This window comes from Phacochoerus africanus, chromosome 8 (assembly GCF_016906955.1).
Source record: "Phacochoerus africanus isolate WHEZ1 chromosome 8, ROS_Pafr_v1, whole genome shotgun sequence".
Taxonomy (NCBI): Eukaryota; Metazoa; Chordata; class Mammalia; order Artiodactyla; family Suidae; genus Phacochoerus; species Phacochoerus africanus.
Genome location: NC_062551.1, coordinates 152187035 through 152202630, shown reverse-complemented (window position 1 = coordinate 152202630; position 15596 = coordinate 152187035). Strand labels below are relative to the sequence as shown.

Sequence of the window (15596 nt, the reverse complement as noted above, 5' to 3'; positions counted from 1 at the left end):
TATCAAAACAACCTAGAGAAACAGAGTAGAAGGGTGATTTTTTTTTTCTTTTTTTGGCTAAATAATTATTTGGCATTTTAAAATTTATGTTGATTATTCATATCTACATGCTGTTTCCAGAAATACTTAGACTGTAATCTTACTATAAATTTTATTTCCAATCAGTTTCTCATTTATTGAACTCTGAAAACCTGTCTATATTTATATTCTTGTTATTTGTTTTTCTTTCTGACAAAAGGTTCAGGATCTTCATATTAAACTTTCCTCTGAATCCAAAAGGGCAGACACTTTAGCATTTGAAATGAAGCGACTTGAAGAAAAACATGAAGCTTTACTTAAGGAAAAAGAGGTAAATATAAGTATAATTGATAGGTAATATGTCTGTTAAGAATACTGTCCTTGCTGTTTTAAGAGTGGAAGTGATATAATCAGTTCTTCTTTTATCATTCTCCAAATTGAAGTGGTTGATGTAAAAGAAAGTCATAAAAAATATCTTTATGCAATTTTGTTTTCTTCACAAAGGAAGGTGAAATCACAGAGCCAAGGTCATCTGTCTCAGAACATGTTTTCCAGCTCTGTAGACTGTCAAGTCCTTGAAAGCTAGGACGATAGATGCACTTTTTTAGACAGCTTTATTAAGATATAACCTACATACCATAAATTTCACCCGTTTAAAATGTATAGTTCAGTGGTGTTCAGTGTATTCAGAGTTGTGCAGGGATCATCACAATCAAATTTTAGAATACTGTCATTACTGCAAAAAGAGACCCAGTGCCCATGAGCAGCTACTCTGCATTTGGCCCCTCTCCCCCCAGCCTTATCAACCGTTAGTATTGCTGTCTCTGTTGATTTGCTTAGTCTGTACAGAATATGTTTTGTGACTAGATTTATTCATTTAGCCTAATGCTTTTAAGGTTTCCCTATTGTCGTATGTATCAGTACTTCGTTCATTTTTATTGTTGAACAGTACTCCATTGTATGGATATATACCACATTTTGTCATTTTATGAACATTGGGTTGTTTCCACTTTTTGCCTAGTAAAGAAATAATATGTGAACATTTATGTACAAGTGTGTATGTGGACATAGATTTTCATTTCTGGAGTATATTTCTAGGAATGATATTGCTGGGTCATATAGTAACTATGCTTATTAACCTTTTTAAGAACTACGAGACTGTTTCATAAAATGGAAGAACCCTTTTTCATTTTTGCCAGTAATTTGTGAAGATTCCAGTTTCTCTACATCGTTGCCAACAAACACATTACTTTTTAATTTTGGCTATCCTTGTGGGTATGAAGTGGTATATCATTATGGTTTTGATTTGTATTTCCCTAATGACTAATGATGTTGAGCATCTTTTCATATGCTTATTGGCCATTTGTGTATCATCCTTGAAGAAATGTCTTTTCAAATTCTTTGCATATGTTTTATTTAGATTATTTGCTTTTTATCATTGAGTTGTAAGATACCTGATAAGGGACTTGTATCCCAAATATATAAAGAACTCTTTCCTCTATCCTGTGGGTTGTCTTCTCACTTTCTAAATGGTGTTTTTTTGTAGCAGAATAGTTTTTTGATTAATGAAGTCAAAGTTACCTGTTTTTTCTTTTATTTGTGTTTTTTTTATTGTGTTTTTATGAAACCATTGATAACCTAAGGTTATAAAGATTTATTCCTATATATTCTTTTAGGAGTTCTATGGTTTTAGCTCTTCTATTTATTGTGTGGTCAATTTATTGTGTGGTCATGCTTTTTCTGGGTCAGTGAGATGACATGCAGTTTTCGTCTTTTATTCTATTAATGTGGTGTATTACACTGATTATTATTTTTATTTTTTATTTTTTATTTTTTATTTTTTTTGTCTTTTTGCCAGTTCTAGGGCCACTCCCGCAGAATATGGAGGTTCCCAGGCTAGGGGTCTAATCAGAGCTGTAGCGGCTGGCCTACACCAGAGCCACAGCAACACAGGATCCGAGCTACGTCTGCAGCCTACACCGCAGCTCATGGCAACGCTGGATCATTAACCCACTGAGCAAGGCCAGGGGTCCAACCCACAACCTCATGGTTGCTAGTTGGATTTGTTAACCACTGAGCCATGATGGGAATTCCTGATTTTTAGATAGAAACCAGTTTTCATTTTTGAGATAAATTCCACTTGGTCATAGGACATATATAACATAGGTCATATGCAATATATAATCCTTTATATATGTTGCTAGATTCAGTTTGCTAGTTGAATGTCTTCCCATCTTTATTATAAAGGATATTGGTCGATATTTTTTTTTATGTCACTGCCTAGTTTTGGTGTCAAGCTAATACCAAATAGAATGAGTTGAGAAATTTTTTCCTGCCTTTTAGGTCCATCCACTAGGGTCATCTCATTGACTATCTCTGTTGACTTTTTTTTTTTTAACCCATTCAGGGACTATCCTGTTTCTTTGCATGTTTTGTGTTTTTCTAGAAAATATGACATTTAAAATGATTGTACAACTCAAAATCAAATTCTCCCCAACCTCTGGGATTTTTGCTGTTGCTGGTTTTTTGGTGACTCTTTTGGACTAATTCTGTGAAGTCTTTGTAATGTGCAGCCACTGAATTCTCTACTCAGTTGCCATTGAAACCAGTAAATGATTAGTCAGATATTGCCATAGATGCCTTGGACCAATAACTGTTCTAAGCTTTGCCAAGGGACTCTGTGTGCTTTGGAAAACATCTCAATTCTTAGGCAGTTTAAAACTCTGCCTTTGCCTTTTCTTTCCTGTTTGCACAGGGCCTCAGGTTTATCCAGAGCTGAGACACTGGGGCCCTCTCAGGTCTTTCCTGGGCATGTACGCAGCTCTGCTCATGGCTGGTCTTTTGGATCTCCAGGAATATGTCAGAGCTTTTGAGTCCTCTATGGATCTGTTGTTTCTCAGCTCTTCCTTGTAAGCTTTTGGCAAGGCTCTTGTTTGCCCTAACTGGCATCACAGTCTCCAGCAGCTACAGTGATAAACAATTGATTTTTATCAATTTTTTTTTGACAGATGCCTTGGGAATAGGGCTTTTCCTACACAGCAAATGCCAACTCAGTACAAATGAATGGGGCTTCTCCTGGGTGTGGACTAAATAGTGACAGTTCTTTAGGGATGGGGCTTTTTAGCAGGAGTTTCCTACCCAGTGTGTCCCTTCTATTGGCCGCTGAGCTGCTGCTTTTCAAAGGTACAAGATTGAAAGGCTTCTGGTTTTCAGGGCTACTCCAGAGCTGGGGAGAAGGTGATAGTTAAGAAGAACAGAAAACTCACTGTTCCGAGATTTAACAGGTTTTCTTTAACAGGTGTTCCTCATGGAAGACCTTTGGTTAATTTTCAGAGCTCTGGAAAAGTTGATTTTGACAAATCTGCTAGTGGTTGCGTTGCATTTATGAAGGACCAGATTTGTAGGGGTCCTCATGCCTGACTGTAGTTGTTATTTATAGTGTTCAGAGATCCCTGGGGCATCCATGCACTTCTGCCTAAGGACTTGGAATCAGTTACCCATTTATTGTTAGGTTGATTTGAACCACATAATGGTCTAAATAAGTTTTTTTTTTTTTTTTTTTTTGTCTTTTTGCTATTTCTTGGGCCGCTCCCGCGGCATATGGAGGTTCCCAGGCTAGGGGTCCGATCGGAGCTGTAGCCACTGGCCCAGGCCAGGGCCACAGCAACGCGGGATCCCAGACGCATCTATAACCTACACCACAGCTCACGGCAACGCCGGTTCGTTAACCCACTGAGCAAGTGCAGGGACCGAACCCGCAACCTCATGGTTCCTAGTCGGATTCTTTAACCACTGCGCCATGACGGGAACTCCCCTAAATAAGTTTTCATTTACTGATTTGAAATAATAACAGCATTTAAAGTATGATAATATGTTAGTGTTTTTCAAGTTCCAAGAAAATCATTTAAACGTGAGCCTTTTGTACAGAGCATAGAGGTTTGTCATTGGCTTTAGGCTATAAAATAAAATAGCTAATGATATGAAGTCCTAGTATGTTCTCCCTGAGAAAAAAGTGTTTTTCTGCAGATTCATACTTTCTGAATGCTACTTATCACCTTTAGTAGAGTTTTATAGCAGTGATAGAAGGAAATAACAGTTCTCCAGCATATCTTACCAGACTCTACTCTAGATATTAGACAAACGTTACCTCATCCGCTACTCAGAACACCTTCACAAGGGCATATGAATTAGTATTCTCACTTTGATGATAAAGATCTAAAACAGAGGAGTCAGTAACTTGTCTCAGATATTATAGCTGGAAAAAGTGAAATTGAATTCATGCCACAATCCATTTGCCTCCCAAGTCCATACTTTTTTTGTTTACTCTACAGTTGCATATTTGTACTCTATTGCATAATTGCATTCATTTGGTTCAAAAATAACAAGGCAGTCACAAGCTTTGTGTTGTATAAAGTCTATTATTTATGTGATTTATACAAGAGAAAATTAGCCCTTACCACTAAAACTAAAACAGCCTTATTTTTAATTAACTAAGGAACAATTATCAATTGAACATGTTAAGACAAACTATTTTAAGTGTAAAGTAATTTATATTTTGCTTGTATAAACAATTTTTTTTTAGAGATTAATAGAACAGCGTGATACTCTGAAAGAAACGAATGAAGAGCTTCGATGTTCACAAGTACAACAGGATCACCTAAACCAAACAGGTGAATTTTGTTGGATTTAGAAAAGGTTTTTTTAAATGGTAGAAATACTAAAATGTTAATCTATTTTTTGTTATTGTTGATGTTGTTTTAGATACATCTGCTACAAAAAGTTATGAGAATCTTGCTGCTGAGATTATGCCAGTGGAATATAGGTAAATTTGTTTTTGTCAATTGATAATCCATACTTAATATTAGAACTGTGATTTCTTCTTTTATAAATTTCTAAGCCTTTAAAAGTTTCCATTTTATGAGCCATAGAGCTCAAAAATTGCTTTGTCTCATATGCTTAGACTTTCAAAATCAGATTAGCTTTGCTACTACAGCACTTTCAAAATTTACCAGAAATAAGATTTCCCTTACTAGTTGAGTAACATATTCTAGTTGTTATGATGGTCTTTACTATACTGAACTTCTTTTTCTATGCTTAAACTCTTTGATAGCATTTTATAGTGACAGCTCTGGGGTGGATAGGAATTTCCTTTTTCAAAACCTTTTTTAATGCATGTCATTCAAATCCACATCAGTAGAAAAAAAATAGGAGAAGGGCTGTCGATTGCTGGAGGATTAATGTGGAGTTAAATGAAATACAAGTCTTAGAGGTTCCTAAATAAAATACAAGTTTAAGATGTTCCTCTTGACACAACATTTATTTTGCTATTTTACTGCTACGTTTTATTTTTAGGTCTTTGACTAATCTGATATTTTCATGGTTTTCTTTTCCTTTAAGTAATTAATAAATAAAACTGTTGCCTCATAAAGTAAAATAAAGAGATTCTACTCTTTATTAAACAGCTTTATTGAGAAATAGTTCACCCGTTTACAAATGTACAGTTCAGTCGTTTTTAGTGTAGGCACAAAGTTGTGCAACCATCATCACTATCTTAATTTTAGAACATTTTCAACGACCCTAAAAGATGCCTTGTACTTATCAGCAGTCATTGCCCATTCTTGCCTCCCCTCCAACTCCAGCTGCAGGCAACCAGTAACCTACTCTGTGTCTGTACGGAATTGCTTGTTATGGACATTTCAAATACCTGGAATCACCATATGCAGCCTTTAGTGATGGACTTTTTTCACTTTGCATAATGTTTATAAAGTTGTTGACTTTCAGTTTGTTCATTTTTTGCTCTTAAGGTAGAGTTCCTTACATGTTAGGCTGGAAACTAACTCGCCCATTTTCTTTGGTAATATCTAGTGATGTTAATCATTTAAAAGTAGCCATATGAGCCTATTTTTTTCTTTTTCTTTTTTGGCTGTTTTTGTTTTTGTTTTTAGGGCCGCATGCACGGCATATGGAGGTTCCCAGAATAGGGGTCAAATCAGAACTACAGCTGCCGGCCTACACCACAGCTCACCACGCCAGATCCTTAACCCACTGAGCGAGGCCAGGGATCAAACATGCATCATCATGGATCCTAGTCGGGTTTGTTAACCACTGAGCCATGGTGGGAGCTCCCATACAAGCCTATTTTTTCAAGTTAGGTCACTGGCATTCAGAAGAACAAAAATTGAGATTAATTAAAATTAGTTGCTTTGGAGGAATGGGAATGGGATTTAGGAAGGGAGCAGTAAGAGAGAATTACTTTTTTATTCCTACCATTCCTATCATTTGCATTTTTAAAAGCATATCTATGTAAATTCCAGCATTTTCTCTAAAAGCAAAAAGTATACAGTCATATATCTGTCATTTATCATAAAAGTCTATTTAAAAATTTTAGGGAAACTTCACTTTCGTATATCTATTGCTTTTTATTTATATGTTTTCAAAGGATGTGCTGTCTATTACTTTGAATATGAATAGTTTCTAAATTATCAAAGTAAAATAATTCGTACTATCAGGGGCTTGCATAATAAACATTTATTGATGTAAAAACATAATCTTATACCTGTACCTTTAAAAATTTCCTACTTGTTTGGGACACAGTCTTACAATGTACAACTTTTTTCTTAAAAACTTTCAGAAGCTTTGGTAATATTTTAAAATGACAGCTATCACATGGACAGGAATTTTCTTTATTAAAAAGTAAAGAATTTTTTAAAGTTTTATATTTAAAATTTTTAAAAACAAATTTTACTTTTTAACATAAGGGAGGTGTTTATTCGACTGCAACATGAAAATAAGATGCTTCGATTACAGCAAGAAGGTACTGAGAATGAACGTATTGAAGAACTTCAGGAGCAGCTAGATCAGAAACACCGCAAGATGAATGAACTGGAAACTGAGCAGAGGTGACTGACACACTCCTTTATAATTGATAATAATAGCGATTTAATTATCTGACCACAAAATCTTAATCTGCAGAAGTGGAAGATCATTGTAGTTAAAATAATTAGGATTTTCAAATGTTTCAATTTTTTATTTTATTTTTTTTTAGGGCCACACCTGCAGCATATGGAGGTTCCCAGGCTAGAGATCCAATTGGAGCTGTAGCCACTGGCCTATGCCACAGCCACAGCAATGCCAGATCCGAGCCACGTCAGTGACCTACACCACAGCTTACAGCAATGCTGGATCCTCAACCCACTGAGCGAGGCCAGGGATCAAACCCACAACCTCATGATTCCTAGTCGGATTCGTTTTCTGCTGCGCCACAATGGGAACTCCCAGTTTTTTATTTTTCATTTCTCACTACCCATTATTTTTAGCAGATTTGTTAAGCAGGTTGCTTATTCTTGAATTTCATTTAGGTATCTTCACAAATGACAAAAAAATTTAACAAATGAATAAATGACAGTTTGGTTTTCAGCTGCCATCTGGTATATAGATGGTACATAGATTCTGGAGTCAAATATGAGTCCCACCTCTCCTTAATCTGGGCAGTTTACTTAAATTCACACTTAGTGTCCTCAGCTACAGGTTGGAGGTGATACCTATTTACAGTTTGTGAAGAAGGTTACAGATAATGTGTTTAAAACAAACAGTACTTATCTGATACCAATGAGATGCTCAAAAATGCTAATATTAAAAATTTATGTGGTGTTTACCAGTGTCAGGTACTTTCTTAAGCACTTTTTGACAATAACTATGAAGTAGTAACTGCGATTATCTCTTGTTTATGGACAAGGAAGCTGAGGTACTAAGAGGTTAAATAACTTGCCTGGTGTTACACAGCCAGTAAGTTCTAGATCCTGCATTTGAACCCTCTGTCAATCTGACTCCAGTGTCTGGTCTAAACCACTGTGTTAACGTGCTTTTTATAAATAGCATACTGGCAATAAAAGTATTTGGATTTATTTGACCTACCTTTATTGGATCTTAGAGACCACAGGAATTTTAAAGACACATAAACCTTGCCTCTCAACTTGTATGTATATCACCTGTGGTTAAAAGAAAAATAACATTTTAGCTTTCTTTGGGGGGGGTGGGTACACCCTTGGCATGTAAGAGTTCCCGCCAGGGATTGAACTCACAGTAATGGCCTGAGCCACAGCCACAATGCCAGATCCTTAACCACTAGGCTACCAGGAAACTCCCACATTTTAGCTTTCTGAAGAGACAATTAAATATTGCTATTTTATACAGTTTACTATCAGTACTGGACATGCTGTGTTTCAGCTTTTATAGAGTTAATATAGGAAGACAGACATGTGAATAGATAATTATGATGTGATAACTGCAACAGTGGAAAATGGAGTATTATAATATGCAGGTGTGTTGTATCATATATAAATGAAGAAAGTCAGACAGATAACTAACTCTCTCTTGCTGGTAACTTCAGTGGAGGTTATGGTTAAGCAGGGTTTTAAGGAATGAGATTTTGCCAAGTTAAAAATCTGCAGTAGTTGCTAGTGCCTGTCTCTTTAAATAAAAGTCATGAAGAAATGGATGCAAAATCATGGCCGCCTTCTTCTCCCAGTACCCTGTGAAATCTGAAATAAGAAGAGTAAACTTAGTTTCCATTCATTAAAAAACACAACTGAAGGAAAAGTGAACCAGTACTCTAATTTTTTTACCACTTAGTACAGTGCAGAAATGTGCTATTGCTGCTAACACATTAAGTACTTTAAATTTTTTAATGTGTGCGTATTACATGCTTTAGGTATAAAAATGTCTTTTAAAGTATATTTCTTTGAAAGCAGCCTACTATACTGTATATTATACCTAGCCACAGATAATTGTTCATCTTTGATTATTGCTATTAAATGCATAGTTTATAAGTTAAATTGCATAAAGTCACATTTATAGATCCTTAACTACTTTGACTTTCAGTACAAATAAACACACACAATTCATCTTGTAATAGGCTCAGCAAAGAACGAATCCGAGAATTACAGCAGCAGATTGAGGACCTCCAGAAGTCTTTACAGGAACAAGGCTCCAAGTCTGAAGGAGAAAGTGTAAGTAACTTAAAATTCTATTATGGGAATTCTGTTGTGTATGGACTCTCCATAATAGGTCCTGGTGCCCAAGTGAATCTTGTATTTGAAAGTGCAACCCTTACCATTTGTGGTGCCCTTAAATACCGTATATATCTGCATAATAGATGCAGTTGTCTTGCCAACTTGGAGCCTATAAATCAATCATATGGATTGGAAGGTGATTTCTATCTGTCCTACTTCGACAACTACCCTTAGGTTCATGGTAATTCCTGATTGAAAGCATGCTACAATTGAGGCCTTCCTAGTCCTGCTGGGATCCCAACAGGGCTGGCCTGAGAAAAACTATATTGAGAGTAATCAGCAGTCAGAATTGAGGAAAAGAGAGAACGAGAAAGTTATTTCTAACGGAGCATTCAAGAACACCTACCTCCAGAGGACACAAATCTTAAAGCAGTCTTGAAGACACATTGGTGCTATTTCTTCCCTCCTTTCATATGGGCCTTGCCATTTCTAATGGGTTTTGACGGCAAATAATTGTGAGAGCTGAGATAAAAGGATTTAAAAGAGATCAAACAGCCTAAATCTGAATATACCTAGCAGTGTTCCCATAGTTTGAGCTCTATATGCACAGAGGAAAAAAAAAAAGTAATAATTGAGAGAGGAATGTTTAAAACAAAAGTAACAACAACCAAAAGCTAGGGCTAGATGTGTGTTAGGTAGATATTGGCTGAATAGAATGTTAGATGATTAGACCTGTGTTGATGGGGGAGAAAACTACAGAAGGAGAGTAAATAAGAAATGAAAAGGAAGATTGAAAGGGTTGCATTTCCTTCTGTCTTTTATATGCTTTATATTATTTTCTCTTTTTTTCCTGGGGGCTTGGAAAATAGAAATCGTCTCATGCATGGCGGCATCTCATATGTGCATATATACGGTATTGTAACTTCTCTAATACAAATTTTTTTAAGCCACGTTAGAGAATATTTCAAAGATGGAATCATTTTTGGGTGTACACTTTTGGATTGCAATGTTTTAAAGATTGCAAATTTATCTTTTTTAAAAAAATTATTTGCTGTCCAAATTATATTTTAGATTATGTACTTTAAGCTCTTCAAACTATTCAGATAATACAGAATTATTTTTGCAATTTAAATTCCTATTCTTTTAAAGAGGAAATTTTGTGTTGTAAATTTTATTTTTTAACAAAATCCATTTGCTTCATTTTGATGTTAATATTAAAGTGCTTGCATTTATAATGATAAAATTTTATTATAATTATTTTAGTTCTTTAAATCTCTTCTTCATTGGAGGTCTAAAAACCTCAAAATTTATGTTTTTCTATGGATGACTCTTCAGGTGTTTAAACGTTTGATACTCCTCAATATATCACATTCAGCTTGCATTTGCTATTTTTCTTCAGGTTCAAATTTCATTTTCATTGTATTCAGAAATATGAATCAATCATTTTTCTTCTTACTATTATACTTACTCTTCGTAATTTAATTTCCTATCCTTTTCCTTTCTTCTTTGAAGTAAAAATATATGTAAAATATTACATTTTTACAAGAATGTTATTAGAAATATAAATTTTTTTAAACATTTATAATTGCATATAGTACACCTTCTAAAGGAGGTAGAGAATTTGTTGTCTGGAAAAAATTATCTTTGTCACAATAGTTATCTTACAGCAACCTTTTCTAATTTTTATAGTCCAGCAAACTAAAGCAGAAGTTGGAAGCTCATATGTAAGTAAAACTGATATTTCATTTCAAATCTGAGAAGGAATGGATTTAAAAGCTTCTAAAGTTAATATCCTTTTGTGATGTTGTTTACTAAAAGCAAAAACCCTAATGCCCAACTGCCACCAAGGTGAGAAGAAAAACATGGTAAAACCGTCAATCTACCTGCCTATGATCCCAAACTGCTACATTTTTTAATCGCTAATGACACTTAAAAGAGTTTACAAAGTAGACAACTATCACAACTAGATTATGTGGAAATGTGGGATGTTTAACCTATAAAATATTTTCTTTAACTATTTTAGGAAGCAAGGGTGGCAAGAGGGAAATTTTTTGGCCCACCATTTATCAGGCAGTTTTACCTCTTCACAACCAACTCCTAAAATATCTGGCAGGTATTATTCCCATTTCACAAATGAGGAAATGAAGAATCAGAAAGTTACTTGCCCACAGTCCACAAATGCTATATGGCAGAAACCAGTCTTCATTCTTAGGTCTGTTTGGCTCCAAAGCTCCATGCTCTTTTCACTACTTAGGGAAAAACTAACAGAGGTCCAGGAAGAATTACAGAAGAAACAGGAGCTCATTGAAGACCTCCAGCCAGATGTAAACCAGAATGGTAGGTATTTGTAAAAACCTGGATCACACTTGTGAAGACTTGCCCTTTTTAGTGGAAGGATGGCAAGAACTGTGTATAAGTCTTCAGGCAATGCAAAGATAGTTACATTGCAAATAAGAACCGTAATAATTTTTAGTGATTTAAGTAAGTAAGGAATGATCTTAAAGCAAAAAAAGTTAAATGTAATGAGATGAACTGATTGATATATAGGAGTATCAAACATTGTAAAATAGAATTAATACTATGGAAGTGCAAATGAAATCATTTATGATCAGATTAAAATGAACTTAAAACAGAATGAATTTAGGATGGCTGTGCTTACATTGTAAGGTGCATTTGTTCATTGAAATATTTGCCAGAAAGGAGAAAGATAGCTCAGTAAGGCAGATTATAGATTTTTTTTTTTTAAGAAAAAATAATGTAAAATGATCGGGAAAATATTGGTGTAGTTCCAAAGTTTTGGATAGGAATTCACCACAAAGAAGAAATAAAGATTTCTCTTTTAAATTCTCTTTATCAGTCTTTAGAAAATAATTTTTTGTGTGTGAGGAGGCAGTTTTTTAAATTGGTCGTATTTCATTTTATTTTCAATAATAGTGCAAAAGATCAGTGAACTTGAAGCTGCTCTTCAGAAGAAAGATGAAGATATGAAAGCAATGGAGGAAAGATACAAAATGTACTTAGAGAAGGCAAGAAATGTGAGTGGCTTATCTTTCAGGTTCTAGCTTTTGTGACTCTAGTACTAATTGGGCCTGTCTCACTTCTTCCTGGATCTGTATCACCTTGCTTTGCTCCCCACTAACCTGCCCTGCCAGTCAGATTCCTGGTGCGTCTCCACCTCAGTCCTCATGTTATTTCCCTGTCACTCATCAGCATCAGATAGAACAGCACATGGCTTCATAGGGACAGTTTAAATGTTGATTGTAATGACCTCATTAGAGAAAATGACTAAGTATGTAATCTTTAGTTCTTACAATGAACATTTGCCTTTGTGAAAAATGAGCTTTTCTAACTTGTTTAAATTGTTTTAGCATTTAGTCTAGATTAGACAGTTAAAGACTAGTCTAATGTTTACCAGACTAATTATTCTTTTCCTGATTTCTTACTTTTTCTTAAATAATCAGTAAATACTATTCTCATAAAATCTTTTTTTTCCATGAATATAGTTTCATAATTAACTATAGATATTCTCAGAGAATGTTATTCTTTTCTATTTACTGAATAGAAGAACAGAATTTTATGACAGAGTCTTAAAATACTACTACTAAGTCTGCCCTTTTCGTGTTTAAGTTTTGTATTTGTTAATTAAGGTATAAATAGTACCTGCAGCAACAGGCAAACCCCAAGGTCTCAAGGCTTAATGAGATACGAGTTTACTTCTTGAGCACACAAAATCCAGTCATCAGTGTGGGAAGGGGCAGTTATTCAGAGTCCCAAGCTAACAGAGACTCAGCCTTCTTCAGCAGGGGGTCCTCAAGTTCACTTGACATTGTCCAGCTATAGATGAGGGGAGACAGCCTGGATTGTGTAGGCGATAGAATGGGTCAGGCGTAAACCTCTGATTTCAGTGGGCAGAGCTCAGGCAGCTCACTGCACCCAACTTCTAGGGAGGCAGGCTTGCTGTCTCCCAGGCAGTCTGCCACAGGTTGGTGTCTCTCAGTAACAAAAGTATAAATGTTTTTAATAGGTAATATATAGAAAGGTTACCAGAGACAACTCCTGTTAACCTTTTGGTGTTTTTTTCTTAATGGTGCATTTTTTTCAATGGCTGTTACCTCCGTGATTATTTACCAAAATATACACATGATTTGTATGATCATATCACATATGATTTGTGATCATATGATTTGTATTTTTAAACTTAAAATAATGTCATGTTATATAAATGTAACAATATTTATCAAGCAGGTTATGCTAGGCGAATAGGACAGACACTTGTGTGTATGGAGCCACCTTTGCAAAATAAGAAGAGCTACGTAATATTCTTTCAGTTTAGTAGATACATCATAGCTTACCTAGTCATCATCCTGTTGTTGGAAATCATTTGGTTCTATGTCTTCTTTTTTGTTCCTAGAAATAGGGCTACAGGCAACATATTTATACAGAAAGTTTTCCCTTTTGTTGGTTTATTATCTTGTTCCTAGGTTAATGCATCAAATGGAATTATTGGGTCAAAGGATAACATTTTGAGATGTTGCACATATTTCTAAACAATATTCTATAAGTATTATAACTAATTAGAGCAGTGGCAATGAATACCATGTTCTTGTCGTCATCGAATATTACCATTTGCAAAATAGTTGCTTTTTTGGTAAATATAATTTTGAGTTTTATTCCTGTACATTCAGGGGAGAGGTTAAAATAGTAACATATGTACATGATAGAAAATTCAGAAAGTATAAAATAGTCACAATCATAATTTTATCACTTAGAGGCAACATATTATTATATGTTCTTTTTAATTAAATTATGGTTTAAACACTGATGTGTCTTCTTTGATCATGTGAACTTTCTAAGGGAAAGTGCCCTGACTCTAGTAAATGGCTGTGGCTACACCTGCCACCATGGCCTTCCACATTTATCACTCAGTAAATCATTTTGAATGAACACAGTAAGTTTTAGGAATACTACTTTCTAGTCTTTTTTTTTTTAACCTCTGTTAACATAGATGAAATTTTCTTAACTCATTAAACGTAGATCTTTTAAAGTAGGTTTGTAATTATATCACTCAGATGACCTTACTCTTGGAAACTGGTTTTTGCTTGTAATTTATACCTATTTCTGAGTTGATTTTCCAACATACTCCTGTCTACATGGTTAGTTTGTCACTGAACAACATTCTGATCAAACATCTGTTTTTACTCAGCTTTTTAGTAATTTACATAAGTATGGTTGAGTACTCTAGAATTTGCATTCAAAATCACCAACATGTATTATATTGATCTTATATATCAAATTACATTTAACTAGATAATGGCAGTAAAAAAAGATTGTTGCCAAGAATTTGTGTGTGTGTGTTACTCTTTGTACAGTGAACATATATAATTACTGAAATCATTTTAATTTTTAAAAAATGTTTAATTTACCTGATTCAGATCAGGTAAGTGTGGAAAGGGGTTATTTCAAGACCCCAGTGCTCAAAGCTTGATAAGACTAAGTTACTTTCAGAGTACTAAGCCTTGGAGAAGGGTCACTTGATTTGGGGATGTATATCCCATTTTTGTACTGAATTTTTGTACCATTTCTAGATTATAGAATGTTATTTTTTTTTAAATTCAGATTAGATTGTAAAACAAGCTGTAACTAGCTCATGGATCACTTTCTGGATGTTCCACTTTATTTGCACAGATTTTTATAGACTGTTCTTCTTTCGATATATAAGATAAAGTGAACATAAAATTTTGTTTTTTTCTTTAAACAGGTAATAAAAACATTAGATCCCAAATTAAATCCAGCATCAGCTGAAATAATGCTACTTAGAAAGCAGTTGGCAGAGAAAGAGAGAAGAATCGAGATTCTAGAGGTAAAACTTCCATTTTATGCATTGCCTCTTAATTATTCTGTGTAACTCTAGTAATTAACTGCTGTCATATATTTGCCACTAATGATCAGGTTTCACAAGAATTTAGAAGTTAGGCTTATCATGTTTTAGCACGTAGTATGCTTATTACAAAGCCACTTATCACTAGCCCACAAGATTGGTCTCTGCAGGTTTATACACCTGCTGCATTGTGTCTGTCTCCCTCTTTAAACAGCCAGTCATATAGATAGCCCTTCTTTCTAGTAGGGTCCTGCTATTATAATGTTCCTTTAAACAGTCTGTGGATGAGAGTTCATAAAAAAAAGAAATCAAGTTCACTTTTTTAAAAAGGTCCTAAGTTAACCAGATTCTTCTTCCCTTTTCTTCTCCCTGTAAATCATCTAGGATGTTATAGGGAAACACATTATATTCATTTACCATTTTATTCACATTATTTCTGAGCCAGTAGATAGAGGCTGTAGTGGAAATATTTTACTTAAACACTTGAATATCCAGAGTTCACAGCAGTCTTACCATACACTGGCTATAAGTGCTTGTCCAGGCCATGTCAGGCATTGTGAAAATCACTGGATACAGGTGTCTCTCTGAAGAAATTTATTCTTCATTCTATAGGACCCAACTCAGAGATCTCGTCTTTTATAAAGCTATCCTTGTATGTCTTAGGCAAAGTTAGTTATCTCTCCATTGTG

At 34.7% G+C, this 15596-nt stretch overlaps 1 protein-coding gene across 1 annotated transcript in view; it reads left to right on the top strand.

The window, feature by feature from the left end:
- Nucleotides 1-15596, top strand: part of HOOK1 (hook microtubule tethering protein 1) — a 71431-nt gene that overhangs the window by 45724 nt on the left and 10111 nt on the right. The window contains exons 12-20 of the mRNA XM_047788868.1: nt 239-349; nt 4601-4688; nt 4780-4840; nt 6777-6917; nt 8933-9026; nt 10719-10753; nt 11284-11366; nt 11964-12064; nt 14788-14889. Coding sequence (XP_047644824.1) covers nt 239-349; nt 4601-4688; nt 4780-4840; nt 6777-6917; nt 8933-9026; nt 10719-10753; nt 11284-11366; nt 11964-12064; nt 14788-14889 — 816 coding nt within the window. The remainder of the gene's footprint in view (nt 1-238; nt 350-4600; nt 4689-4779; nt 4841-6776; nt 6918-8932; nt 9027-10718; nt 10754-11283; nt 11367-11963; nt 12065-14787; nt 14890-15596) is intronic.